Source organism: Lycorma delicatula, chromosome 1 (genome assembly GCF_047948215.1).
Source record: "Lycorma delicatula isolate Av1 chromosome 1, ASM4794821v1, whole genome shotgun sequence".
Classification (NCBI taxonomy): domain Eukaryota; kingdom Metazoa; phylum Arthropoda; class Insecta; order Hemiptera; family Fulgoridae; genus Lycorma; species Lycorma delicatula.
In genome coordinates, this window is record NC_134455.1 from 246,442,554 (window position 1) to 246,456,893 (window position 14,340).

General features: G+C 31.3%; 1 protein-coding gene across 2 annotated transcripts in view; it reads right to left on the reverse strand.

The window, feature by feature from the left end:
• RpS7 (ribosomal protein S7) overlaps positions 1–14,340 on the reverse strand; it is a 38,860-nt gene that overhangs the window by 11,688 nt on the left and 12,832 nt on the right. For both annotated transcript variants that reach the window (XM_075375201.1, XM_075375191.1), the window contains exons 2-4: positions 13,965–14,135; positions 9,976–10,157; positions 3,852–4,002 (exon numbers count right to left, since the gene is read on the reverse strand). In XM_075375201.1, coding sequence (XP_075231316.1) covers positions 3,852–4,002; positions 9,976–10,157; positions 13,965–14,135 — 504 coding nt within the window. The remainder of the gene's footprint in view (positions 1–3,851; positions 4,003–9,975; positions 10,158–13,964; positions 14,136–14,340) is intronic.

Genomic DNA, 14,340 nt, shown 5'->3' on the forward strand with positions numbered 1-14,340 from the left:
TCACATGATATGGATCATAAATATTAAGCATTGTTTTTTGTCTTCAGTAATTTGACTGGTTTAATGCAGCTCTCCAAGATTCCCTATCTAGTGCTAGTCGTTTCATTTCGGTATACCCTCTACATCCTACATCCCTAACAATTTTTTTTTACATATTCCAAACGCTGCCTGCCTGCACAATTTTTTCCTTCTACCTGTCCCTCCAATATTAAAGCGACTATTCCAGGATGCCTTAATATGTGTCCTACAAGTCTCTCTTCTTTTAGCTATATTTTTCCAAATGTTTCTTTCTTAATCTATTTGCCGCACACCTCTTCATTTGTCACTTTATCCACCCATCTTATTTTTAACATTCTCCTATAGCACCACATTTCAAAAGCTTCTAATTTTTTCTTCTCAGATACTCCCATCGTCCAAGTTTCACTTCCATATAAAACGACACTCCCAACATATACTTTCAAAAATCTTTTACTGACATTTAAATTAATTTTTGATGTGAACAAATTATATTTCTGGCTGAAGGATCGTTTTGCCTATGCTATTCGGCATTTTATATCGCTCCTGCTTCGTTCATCTTTAGTAATTCTACTTTCCAAATAACAAAATTCTTCTATCTCCTCCTATTCAGATTCAAATATTTTCTCCTCCTATTTTCACATTCAGTGGTCCATCTTTGTTATTTCTACCACATTTCATTACTTTCATTTTGTTCTTGTTTTGATGCGGTAGTTCTTGCACAGAACTTCATCCATGCGTTCATTGTTTCTTCTTAATCCTTTTTACTCTCGGCTAGAATTACTATATCATCAGCAAATCGTAGCATCTTTATCTTTTCACCTTGTACTGTTATTCCGAATCTAAATTGTTCTTTAACATCATTAACTGCTAGTTCCATGTAAAAATTAAAAAGTAATGAGGACAGGGGACATCCTTGTCGGACTCCCTTTCTTATTATGGCTTCTTTCTTATGTTCTTTAATTATTACTGTTGCTGTTTGGTTCCTGTAAATGTTAACAATTGTTCTTCTATCTCTGTATTTGAACCCTAATTTTTTTTAAATGCTCAACATTTTATTCCAGTCTACGTTATCGAATGCCTTTTCTAGGTCTATAAATGCCAAGTATGTTGGTTTGTTTTTCTTTAATCTTCCTTTTATTATTAATCTGAGGCCTAAAATTGCTTCACTTGTCCCTATACTTCTCCTGAAACCAAATTGGTCTTCTCCTAACACTTCTTCCACTCTCCTCTCAATTCTTCTGTATAGAATTCTAGTTAAGATTTTTGATGCACGACTAGTTAAACTAATTGTTCTGTACTCTTCACATTTATCTGCTCCTGCTTTCTTTGGTATCATAACTATCACACTTTTTTTGAAGTCTGACGGAACTTCCCCTTTTTCATAAATATTACACACCAGTTTCTATAATCTATCAATCACTTCCTCACCTGCACTGCGCAGTAATTCTACAGGTATTCCGTCTATTCCAGGAGCCTTTCTGCCATTCAAATCTTTTAATGCTCTCTTAAATTCAGATCTCAGTATTGTTTCTCCCATTTCATCCTCTTCAACTTCCTCTTCTTCCTCTAAAACACCATTTTCTAACTCATTTCCTCCGTACAACTCTTCACCTATCGACTTTACCTTTCATATTATAAATCGGTGTACCATCTTTGTTTAACACATTATTAGATTTTAATTTATGTATCCCAAAATTTTCTTTAACTTTCATGTATGCTCCGTCTATTTTACCAATGTTCATTTCTGTTTCCACTTTTGAACACTTTTCTTTAATCCACTCTTCTTTCGCTAGTTTGCACTTTCTGTTTATAGCATTTCTTAATTGTCGGTAGTTCCTTTTACTTTCTTCATCACTAGCATTCTTATATTTTCTACGTTCATCCATCAGCTGCAATATATCGTCTGAAACCCAAGGTTTTCTACCAGTTCTCTGTGTTCCGCCTAAGTTTGCTTCTGCTGATTTAATAATTTCCTTTTTAACATTCTTCCATTCTTCTTCTACATTTTCTGCCTTATCTTTTTTACTCAGACCTCTTGCGATGTCCTCCTAAAAATCTTCTTTACCTCCTCTTCCTCAAGCTTCTCTAAATTCCACCGATTTATCAGACACCTTTTCTTCAGGTTTTATATTATATTATATATTCAGGTTCAATATTATGCATATATTGGTTATAAATATTAAGCATAACGAATCCTTAGTTCAATTTTAAATACATAATAAACTGATTCCAAGTGATACGAATTCAAAGGCAGTAAAGCAGGGTAGTAAATGTCTCAGTTACTTACACTGATGTGATTTTGAGGAAATGGATGAAAAAAGGTAGACATGAAATAAATGTGGATAACCACCATATATTGAATTTTATGCAAATGGTAAAGTAATAAGTTAAGAAACTAAAGTTAATATGCAGAATAATAAATTTACAGCAGGTCCATGGTAATTATAAAATTATAGTATCTGCAATGACATCAAAGACAATAGCTTTAAAAGATAAATTTCCAGTCAAGAAAAAAAAGTCAGAATCATTAATAGTTTTACTCATTAATTATCTTGAATGTCACATGTCTCTTTTAAAGGTGGCAATATTTTTAATAAATTGAACAAGTTTAGTGCATTTTGTAGAATTGATGATAGACTTTAAAAAAAAAACCAAGGAGAAAAGAGTTAAAATTAGAAGACCCTGACTACACCTGTTGTAATTATTTAGACATGAAACCTATGTCATGATAGTGCAGGAAAAATTTTTCAAACCAATCAGCAGAAATGGGATTTTCTTGCAAGCAACAACAGGCTAAGATTAGATTAAATAGCAATGAAAAAAGTAAGAAATGAATATAAATAGTACAGCCTCCTAAAGAAAATATTAAAAGATATAAATCTCTGTAAGAGAATGTAAGAAATATTTCCCAGCCAGGATAAACCAGTACAGGCCTAAAAGAGATAGAGAAAACCCTTTAAGATGAGTGCCCGTACGAAGAAGAAATTTATCAATTCACACAATGCAGAAACATCTAAAAAAAAAATCAATCCTTAAAATTAGCTTAAGCAATAACAAGTCAGTAGCAGAGTTTTTTGGAATCTGGAAAATTTATCATCATATTTGTTTTAAAATTTTTCTATCACATATAACTTGTTTTTTTAATATATGAATACTTTTATGTTTATTGATTTAACGTAAATGTAAATAAAATACAGTGTCAGTATTTTGCTGGACAGTTTATTGCGGTTTACGTTACTAAAAAGTAAACATAGTTTACATCTTTCCGTTTACATTGTTTTTTTTTCTGTTTTAGTATTATCATGCTGAAGATTTCAATTAATAAAAGTAGTTTCCATTAAATTGTTTTATTACATGTTCACAATTAAATTGTATCTTGTTCATTTTTGTACATTACGACTATCGAAATGACTGCAATAAGTTCTTTGTCCAGCAAAATACTGACAACCTTAAATTATTTACTTTTACAATTTTACATATATTTACATTAAATCAATAAGCATAAACAAAGTATTCATTTCGGGTTATGCAAATTAGAACAATGGTAATAAATTTTACAAATTCAAAAATAGAATAAAGTGGAAGTTAATATAATGAAATTAATACACGATTTTTCTAATAACAGCAATATCGCTTACTAACCCATGTAACAAGTCATAAGATTTCTATAGCAGTTTGCCATAGAAAGGTATTAACTAGTACAGATTTATATAAACAAGTTTAGTTCCTGAATAGCTAGTTCGTTGGTTAGTGTTGCCATGTAATACATGCTGACAAGGTTAACAACTATACACAATTTCTTATTAGCAATAAGTTTTATTTGTTTAAGATACCTTATGCTCAATATTTGTCATTTGAGTCTTATCAAGATGAACTTTAATCAATTGTTTGCCATCCTGCTTTATACGTATCCTTTTTCCTACAATTTCAGCTGGGAATACAAGATCTTCTAGGATAGCATCATAAACAGCAGTCAGAGTTCGACTGTAAAATAAAAATAATAATATTTATTAAAAATTATAATGCAATCTTTTAACGCAACCTGATTAAGCCAAAAAATAATATTAAGTAATCCTAGAGTTCATTTTTAACTGTCGTTCCATGTCATGTAACTGACAATTTTTTATTACTTCATATCCTTCTTTATTTAAAATTAAAATTATAAAAATTAATTTACAACGTATGTACAATACAAGTCCACTACAACAGAAATTAAAATTTCAAGAGCAAAGCAAAATGAATCACTTTAAACAGTGTATATAAATGTGTGTAAATGAATCACTTTAGAAAATATATATATACATCAACTCCAAGAAAGTGTTCAAAAATTGTTTGTCTTTCTGAGCATACCAGTATGATACAATGACAAATAGCTTCTGAATGTGGTGTTGGACTAAGGACAGTGAATGCTATTTTAAAAAATTTAAAGAAACTGGTTCTCATTTTCACCTCAAATAAAAGATAAACAGGGTCATAAAAGAGAAAACATCAATACAGTTATTAGTCATTATTAGTGAGAAAAAGTAAACTTGATCGAAAATTATCTAATGTGGACTTAAATCGAGAATTAGCAGCCAGTGGAACAGATTTACACATGACAACCGTTAGACGCCAACTTCTTGCAGCTAGACACAAAGTTTATCAACCAGTTAAAAATCAGCTTTTAACACTAGCAATGGGCAAAAAATGGCACTTGTGGGCCAAAGCACATGTTAATCGAATCAAAGAAGACTGGGAAAATGTTATGTTTTCTGACGATTCACATTTTTATTCCAGGGGCAAAAAGATCCATACATTAGTAAAGCTTCGGATGATGCGAGGCTCAGCTGATAAATTTTGCATACTAGCGTGCTACACAGACAAAAGATACTAATTGAGTTGGGTGTGGCAGCACGATAGGTAAAATGCCCCTCTACAAACCTGCAATAGTGCATTGTAATCCGTTTACCAGTTTTTTTCAGTAGCAGTTAAAATGGAGTTGAGTATGGCCAGCCAATATATCAACACAGTTACAATAGCACGCAATGATAAAATTTTTAACAGCAGAAAATGTGAATCCTATGAATATTTTTCAACGTTTAAAAGCCATTTGCGGTAGTAAAACTATTGACAGGAGTACTGTGAGTAGGTGGGTATTGAAATTTCACAAATGTGAAGTTACAATTACGGACGCACCTCACAGTGGATGACCAATCTCTGCGACTGACGAGAAACATCAAAAGGAGATGGACAATTTTCTTCAAAGTGACCGGCAAATCACCCAGCAATGCATAACTTCTCTTAGAAATATGTAAAGAACAAGTAGGCCACATTATCAAGCAATTGGGTTACTGTAAAATCTATGCACAACGGATACAGTGCAAACTGATAGATGGCTCTCCACAAGCTGAAGTTTGAGCCTATTCTGCATCTGCCATATTCAGAGGATTTGGCTCCGTGTGACTTCCACTTCTTCCATCATCTCAAAAGAGATCTCAAAGGTAATCATAACATCATTGACGATGAGGTGAAGGAATCTCTAGCCACTTTAATCCAAGAAAGACCACCAGGATTTTTCAGTAACTGAATGTAAAAATGCTTGTAACACGTTGGGAAAAGTGTATCAGTGTAAACCGGGATTATATTGACAAATAAATACTACATTTTGTAGCTAAGCCATTGTACTTTTATTCACTTTTTATTTCATTCCAATATCCCTTTTCATTCCCATGCTATCCTACATGCAAAATTTATCAGAAGAACCATCATTGGCTCATATCTAAAAATCAGTTAAACAACCCCGGAAAAATTTTTTTGGTGTTATTTCACATCTGAAAGCTCTTGTTTATTAATTAATTCCAGTAAATGGTTCGTTAAAAAGTGATGAGTATATAAAAATTCTGAAGGAGAGTTGTGACACAACTTCAAATCAAATTCTCACGAGACAACGGAGTGTTCCAACAAGATTTGGCACAAGCCATACTGCCAAGAAGTAGAAATCTTATTTTGAAGATAAGTACTACTCTGACCAGGCAACTTAAGCCTGATTAAAAATCTTTATGCACTACTCAAAAAACTCAAAAATGAATTGTAGCATAAAAATTGACCTTATTGAAGCAATATATCAATACAGCTTCATGAAGAAATCAAAAAAATGAGTAGTACACTTGCTGAATCAATGCCAAATCATGTATTTAAAATCCTTTTTAAGACTAAAAAAGAAGACATATTAATTACACTAGATATTCACAAATTGTACAGGTATGGTTTTTTTTTCTAAATAAAGTTACTTATTAAATATGTGTTCAGATTAATTTGCACGCCACTATATAAGCCGTGTCCTCCTATTATGTGATCACAGAAACAAAACCAGTCTGTTATCATGGAATAGGATGTTTGCTTTTCGTCTTTTTTACATCTTACATATATTAATTCATACATAAGAGAACAATTAAGACGATCTCAAAATTCAGCATATAAAAAACATTTCAAATTTACATAATTCTAATAAAATTCATGTCAGCAATAGGCTACTGCAGAATCAGTAAGTATGCATTTGAATCAAATAAAAATACTCAAGAACAGTTATTTTGATGCCTTATGATAGATAATTATAATTTAGTGAATTCCTTTGATCCTGCACACTTCATCTACAGAAAAACAAAACTGTACCATTAAGTTTAAACTGTTTATTACATTTAAATTACCACTTTAATGTTTGAAATTCCATTACAAATGTAAAAAATAACTGTAATTAATGAATGATAAACATTTTTATAAATGCACAAAATAACATCAATCATGTAGAAAATGTATAAGAAAAGGGAACATCAAAAACTTTGTTAGGGAACAACTGAAACACTTTCTACTACATACATACTAAGACAAAAGTATTTTAACTCCTTTCTAATTTTGCAGATGTTTCATATGGAAACTTGAAATGTTCAAAAGAGTTTATAGGTCAATTTAGCCTTCCTCTGATAACAATGAAATTTTTCTTTTCTTGGGAAATGGGTTGTTGTTGGGGTGCAATACCCATCATATGACATATCTTTTTAAAGTTCTCATCAAAGTGGGAAAAATGGTGTAGTAAAGTACAACTCTACACAACTTCCAATCCAAAATGGCAAAGGAAGTTCAGATTTTCTTAACTTTTTAAGTAAGGATTTTATAATCCAATTTAACAGCCATTCATTTGGAACTACAATGGAATGGAATACTTTGTTTTTAAATTAGCTATATTATGATTGAGAGAAAAAATAATGAATACCATTTAGCTATAGTAAGATGAAAAGACACCTGTGATTAATTTTTTTCTTAATCTTAATTCATGCAAATCCACCTGCCCCCTCACAAGAAGAAAAATTTCATTACCAAAAGCTGTCACCAAACTTCTCTTAAACATGATGTAAAGTATGGAATAAGACTTATACCATGCATGTTTGAAACACTTTTAAAAAAAGTGTAGTAGACCAGTTACATTTAGGGAATGGATTTTTAAAATCTAAAAAAAATTTGTTAAATCTTTTTACATCCTAAAGCATGGAAAATACAACCAAATAACCAAAATATTTTCATAATTATCTTGCAACTAGTCTTGCTCCTGTTATATAAATGCAAGGAGTATTTGAAAGGCTACGTTAAATCAAGATGGAACTCGCACTACGATAGTGAGGTCATCCTTAGTTTTCAGAATCTACATTAGGAGTATACATCAAGTTTCAGGCAAATACATTCATAATTATGTTGTTGACAACCATTTAGAATGATCAGGTATTGTGAATTGTATAAAATGAACAATAGAGAATTTTGGATGATGATCAAACATTATTTCTTGGAAGGCAAAACCACACAGTTAAACTAAAAGCTGGCTAAATACTATGGTGAGTCAACTCCATTGATTAGAACAGTTTACAAATGGTTTGTTTACTTTTGGGATGTTGTATAAGCAGAAACAATGCTGAATTTTCCAGATGGCCTACTAAGGTTACACACGTAAGGAATTTTGAAAAACCCATGATATAGTATTGGACAGAAGATTTGAGTTCTGTGATATTGCTAAGGCAACAGACATCTCAAATGAACGGGTAAATTAAATTTTATTCAAATATTTCCTTGAATAAAAAATTTTGTGAGAGTCCCAGATATTTTTACAATTAATAAAAAGCATCAATGAGTAAACATCTCAAGCACAGTTTAGTGTTACATCACTCGACTTATGACGTCAAAGGAGATGTAAATTAAAAGATGTAGAGATGTGAACGAGATTTTTCCTACAAAGACTTCAAAGGAGATGTAAATTAAAAGATGTAGAGATGTAAACGAGATTTTTCCTATATTACTATGCATTCTATATTTTTGCATGAACTTACCAAACATCATTTATAAAGCTTGTACTCTCTTTGAAATTGCAGTACACAGCAACCACCATTCCATATTACTTTAACAGATCTATGATGACTGGCCCAGAGAATAACAACCCCAATATTGAGAAAGGACTGTTTTACATAATAAGAAGTCAGTCTAACATACTTTATAAATGTATGTACTTAATAAACACATATATTTTCATGTCTTCAAGAATAAAAAACTCTTTTGAATGGCATTCTGAATAACATATGACAAAAGTTAATCATCGGGTATAAAATAAAATCATCCTGCGATATTAGAAGATTCAACTGAAAGTTTAAATAAATAACACAATGTGCCTCAACATTGAGGGAGAACTACAAATATCACAGACAACAAATTTTCTTATCTGTTACAGTGAACTGAAGGTATTATATCACATGCATTCATGTCACAACTACAACCTGAAGGAAATGGCAATGGCCATAAACACCTCATTGGTTTTATCACATTATAATAGTTTGTTAGCTCATTCCATTCTTTTAATTAAAATTATTTTACTTACTTTTAATTACTCCTATCATAACATATCACAAATTGAAAATTTTAAGTTAAAATTTATGTACCTTTAAAAAAATTTTCAAAAATATTAAAATATTATATTAATCAAATCTTCAAAAATGTGTGCAGATAAATTTACATATAAATTTTGTCATGCAGACTTAATTAAACCCTCTCACACATAAACTATAACAATCACATTTAAAAATTGTTCTAATAAAACACTTAATAACACTTTCAGATATCAAAAAAATTATGAAGGAGTAATGAAATAGAATTTTTCTAAAATGTATGAATTCAACTTTTGAGATTTCACAACTAATTTAGAAGAAACAGAAAAATATTCACTCTCTCAGTAATGTGTAAGAATTAATTACGACTTCATATTTAAAAAATTAGAAGTAAAAATCACCTCCATGGTTGAATATTAATTTGAATAGCACCGTTTTCAGTGAAAACTTAATTTTATTGCCTTGAAAAATAAAGTTTTACAATGTACCAAAAAGCATTTATGTTTTTAAATATAAAATCTCAAAAATTTATCCTAATTGCACAATATAAATGAAACCAGGGAGAGAAATTCTGATTTTAGAAGTGACAAAATCAAAAAATGGAAAAATTACAATCTTAACAAAAATTAGTTTTTTTTTTGTAACAACAAAAAGAAGGGTTTTCCCAATATCCATGCATAATAATGATATAAATTAATTTTTTTTAATCTAATACCTTGAAAAATATTGAATAAAGTCACATTCAATATTTAAAAATAATCAAAACATTATGATATTTTTTAACAGTACATTAGAGAAAAGCTGGGTTTGATGGGTTTACAAGAAGTTCCTATTTCATAATTTCACAATACACAGATTATGTAATACCAAATATCTACATCGTTAAAAGAAGCTGAGACAGGTTATCCAATTTTAATATACATCTACTTATTCACTACTGATTGTACATTTCAGCTGGAAAATCATACTGGGAATGAGACAATTGCTAAATGGCAGTGAAAATTTACTTATCTTCACAAATTAATCATATTCAAATAAACAGTTAAGTTTAACAAACCTTCTGGGACGCTTCTGCTTATTTTTCGTTCTGGTTTTACGTGTTGGTTTTGGTAAAATCTTCCTCTCTCCAACAAACACAACATGCTTGCCACTGAATTTCTTTTCCAATTCTCTAACAAGGCGGGTCTGAATCTTTTGAAATGATTTTAACTGAGGAATTGGAACATAGATTATAATGGACTGAAACATAAACAAAATTTACTTAAAAAAACACAAATGTTAATACAATAATATATTTTTAACAAATAGCACAATCAACAATAAAAGAAGAATCTTTTAAGTACCATTAAAACAAAAGATGAATTCTTACTTTGAATTCTCATATCTCATCAATGAAAATTATTTATCTCGTCATAAAAACTGGTTTGAATTGATTAGTTCTAATTATTTTACTAATTAACGAAAAATACCCTTAATAAAAGAATCAGGCCACATATCTGCTATTAATAAGGAAAAATATGAATACTTTTGACAATTTAGATGTGTCAACTCTTAAAACCATACATACTTCATTCAATTTACAAAAAAAAAGATTTCTCTTGAATTTTTAAATACTTGTTTACTACTTTAACATGTCAGCAAACTTTCAGCCCTATTAAGGGTTCTAGTGTAAGATTTTAAAAGCACTTTTATTTCCATTCCCAAGTACATGGCAAAATGATTCTAACATTGATATCCTAGAAACAATAACAAAATAAAGAACAGCTAGGTAAAATTTTAATATATTTAGAGATTGTTCCATAAATATGAGAAAGAAATATTGTTAAAGGTGAGAAATGTCTTTGGGAAATGTCTCTCTATAAATTTTTCTGGGTGAGGATGGAATGATGGTCGGCCAGGAGATGATTTCTTATCTTTGTAGTGCTCCTGAATTAATTCACTAATTAAAGCTAATCTTAAAAAAACACCATATGGTCCATGTCATTTAATTACTGTAATCTGTACAGGCAATAGGTAATTCAGAATGTACACTTTCTTTTTGCTTTTCACAATCCAAATTCCCATCTGCTTTTTTTTAATGAAGTTAAAAAATCACAGCCTCCTGCAACTTTCTGTAAAACTGGACTTTCTTGTAATTTAAAATTTCCAGAAACACTTTTTCCCCATTCAAGAAGTTTTTATTTTTTTGTTTCCTATTGTATTTAGGTTCATTTCCCCTTTACATCTGTATTCATACTATTACGAAGTTTTTTTAACTCTCGAACAGTATAATTTTCCCAAGAATTTCTGGTAAATTCATCTTTTATCCATGCATTTTCTTTAGCCTGTACAATCGCCAGAATTTATTGGAAATGACAGCACAATGTTTAAAAAGCTTTGCAAATAAAAGCCATTCACAACTAGTATCTTCTTTCTTTCTTTTTTCCTGTTTAGCCTCCGGTAACTACTGTTTAGATAATACTTCAGAGGATGAATGAGGATGATATGTATGAGTGTAGTCTTGTACATTCTCAGTTCGACCAATCCTGAGGTGTGTGGTTAATTGAAACCCAACCACCAAAGAATACCGGTATCCACGATCTAGCATTCAAATCCATGTAAAAATAACTGGCTTTACTAGGACTGGAACTTTAACGCTGGAACTCTCGGCTTCCAAAGAGCTGATTTGGGAAGACGCATTCACCACTAGACCAACCCAGTGGGTTCACAACTAGTATCTGTAGGTAATTCTTCCTCACTCGAAGACATGTGTGATACTTCTATTAAATGATTACAATATCAAATGACTAAATAAGATCCTTCGCCTTAAAAGAATTATAGCTACAGACAGCATAACTAAACATTTTAGAACATGTTTGTTTATATTACTGAAATCACACATATATTCTATTACATAATATTAAGAGAGAACTTACAAATTAAGTAATTACTTAAAAAAAAAATATTTATCCATCACAATAATTCTCCAGTGTTTACTTTTAAGTGAAAGGTTGCTTTTATAAAATTACAAAGAGATAACTTATGCTTAAAAGTGTTCACTTATTCTGACAAGTAGTCTCTTAACAGTAGTTACTAATATTTATTCAACAGACCCATTGTATATATTAAAAGATGTTTTTTCACACAGTGTATTTTGCCTCAATACAGAAATGATGTAAACACCACCATCATCAGTTGTATCATTCCACTTGACAGTGGAGTGGGCTATTCACATTTTGTGGTTAAAGTTTACGTTTTCTACATTTTTATTTCTTTTTTGTTTTTTGATGTAATTGTTATATTATGCACCGACTGGTGATGCAGGATCCTGCAAAAGTCAACTTTTGGTATTAGTTTTTCTGTTACTGTGTTTGCAGGGTTAATTTGTTGTTTTTTATGTGTTATACACACACACGCGGCCACACGAGGTGAATCAATTTAAATAACTTTGTTATTCTATGCAGCAAGCAGTTCCAAGCTGGATGATGGAGTGGGGAGCTAATGTTTGATGTGTTAGGGAGGGGAACCAGCTTGGTTCGCCCCTCTGCTCTGTTCTGTTGTCAGTACAGCCATAAGCGAGCAAGAGGTTCTGTTGTTTGTTGAACAAGGTATAATCATAAGTTTTTAACTAATGAAGGCATTAAACACATGGAAAATTTAACTTGTTTAAAGGTACATTTTGGGGATGCTACACTGTCCCAGAACCAATTGTATACATGGGCCAGAAAATTTACAAGCAGCCGAGAAAGTGTATAAAATTAAAGACATGATCAACACCTAAGGTCAAGTCTCACAGCTGACAACATCTGTGCTATTTGAGAGCTTATCAAAGGTGATTGCCAGTTCACTGTTGTGAATCGTCACATGTGATGATGGGTTCATCATTACACTCCTGAGTGAAAAATGGTGAGCAAGAATTGGCAAAGGAAGGATGAGGGCTGTCCAGTGAAGGCCAAAACCCATCTGTTAGCTGGAAAAGTTCTCGCAACGATTTTTTTTTTACTCAAGCGAAGTTTTACTCGATTTTCTCCACAATCAATGAACAGTGCATGTGGCTCACTACTTCCCGCTGTGACAGTCAGCAAAAGCCACCTACCGAAACAAAAGATGGAGTATGCCCACCAGAGATATCTTTCTCCATGACAACACCAGGCCGCACACCGCAATTTTGACAAGGGATAAATTGGAAAAAAACACTGGGAAACCCTCAACCACCCTCCCTACAGTCCATGTTTTCCCCCTGTGACTATTTTTTTCTTTGCACCCTTGAACAATCGCTTGAAGGGGAACAATTTGAAACCAATGAAGACATTGAGGAGCACAAGCGCAATTGGTTGAAAACTCATCCTCAAACTTTTTATGAACAAAGAATATTCTTGGCCTAAGTGTGTAGATCATGCAGGAGACTATATAGAAATGATGAAGTGTGTATATTATAGAATTGTGTATATTATTTATCAATAAATTTATTAAAAAAAAAAATTACAGTTTTTATTTGATTCACCCGCGCGCGCGTGTGTGTGTATAATGAAAATGCAATAAGAAAAATTAATTTTTCTTATATAAAGGGTTTTGAAGGATGAATTAAAGGTTCTATCATCATTGTACATAATAAACACAATAGCTTTTGACTGATTATGACAAACAATTTCATACTGGCCAGTATTAACACCAGACAAAAAGAAAAAACTGTAGTTGAAATGTCATGGTCTGACCCAGATATTCAGTTTAACACACTTGTGCTGCAATTACCGAATCAGCACCGAGTGGCACTATGATCTCACTCCAGTTTTTGTTTGTATTACTTAAAATGTAAATGTTAAGTGGGTATAATAATTGTCACATTTTCATGACTACTGCTTTTCATCACATAACATTGACTTTTGTGTAAAATAATTAAAACTAGCTGGAGCAGATTTGGTTTTACACATTAACAGTTCATCATACTCGTAAAACCAATTGTTTGGCTTTAAAAATCAATTTAAGATGCTAAATATGAAGGTCAACAGACTCATTTACAGAATGCACATAGGTGGAATCATAAAATATAATCAACATTTTTATTACCTTTTTCCCATTAAGTTCAACTTCTCTGGCTTTTGTAATATGCAATTCCCGAAGCTGGGCTTTTAAATCACTATTGACCTCTAATTCCAATAATGCTTGTGAAATTGAACTTTCAAAAGGATCAGGCTCAGCCCCACCACTTTTTATGATCTTAGCACTTGATGTAAACATCTGTAAATAAAAAAATCCTAGTAAAGCACAAAAACAACCATAGGCAAATAAAAATTTACATACTAATATACAGTTTTTTTAAGTCCTGATTATCCAAGGTTCTTGAAAATCATGATTTTCTCCATAAATTAATAACACCACCACAGTTTAAAACAAACACGAACAGCAAAGAAACACAAGTTATTCATAAATATCTTGTCACTAT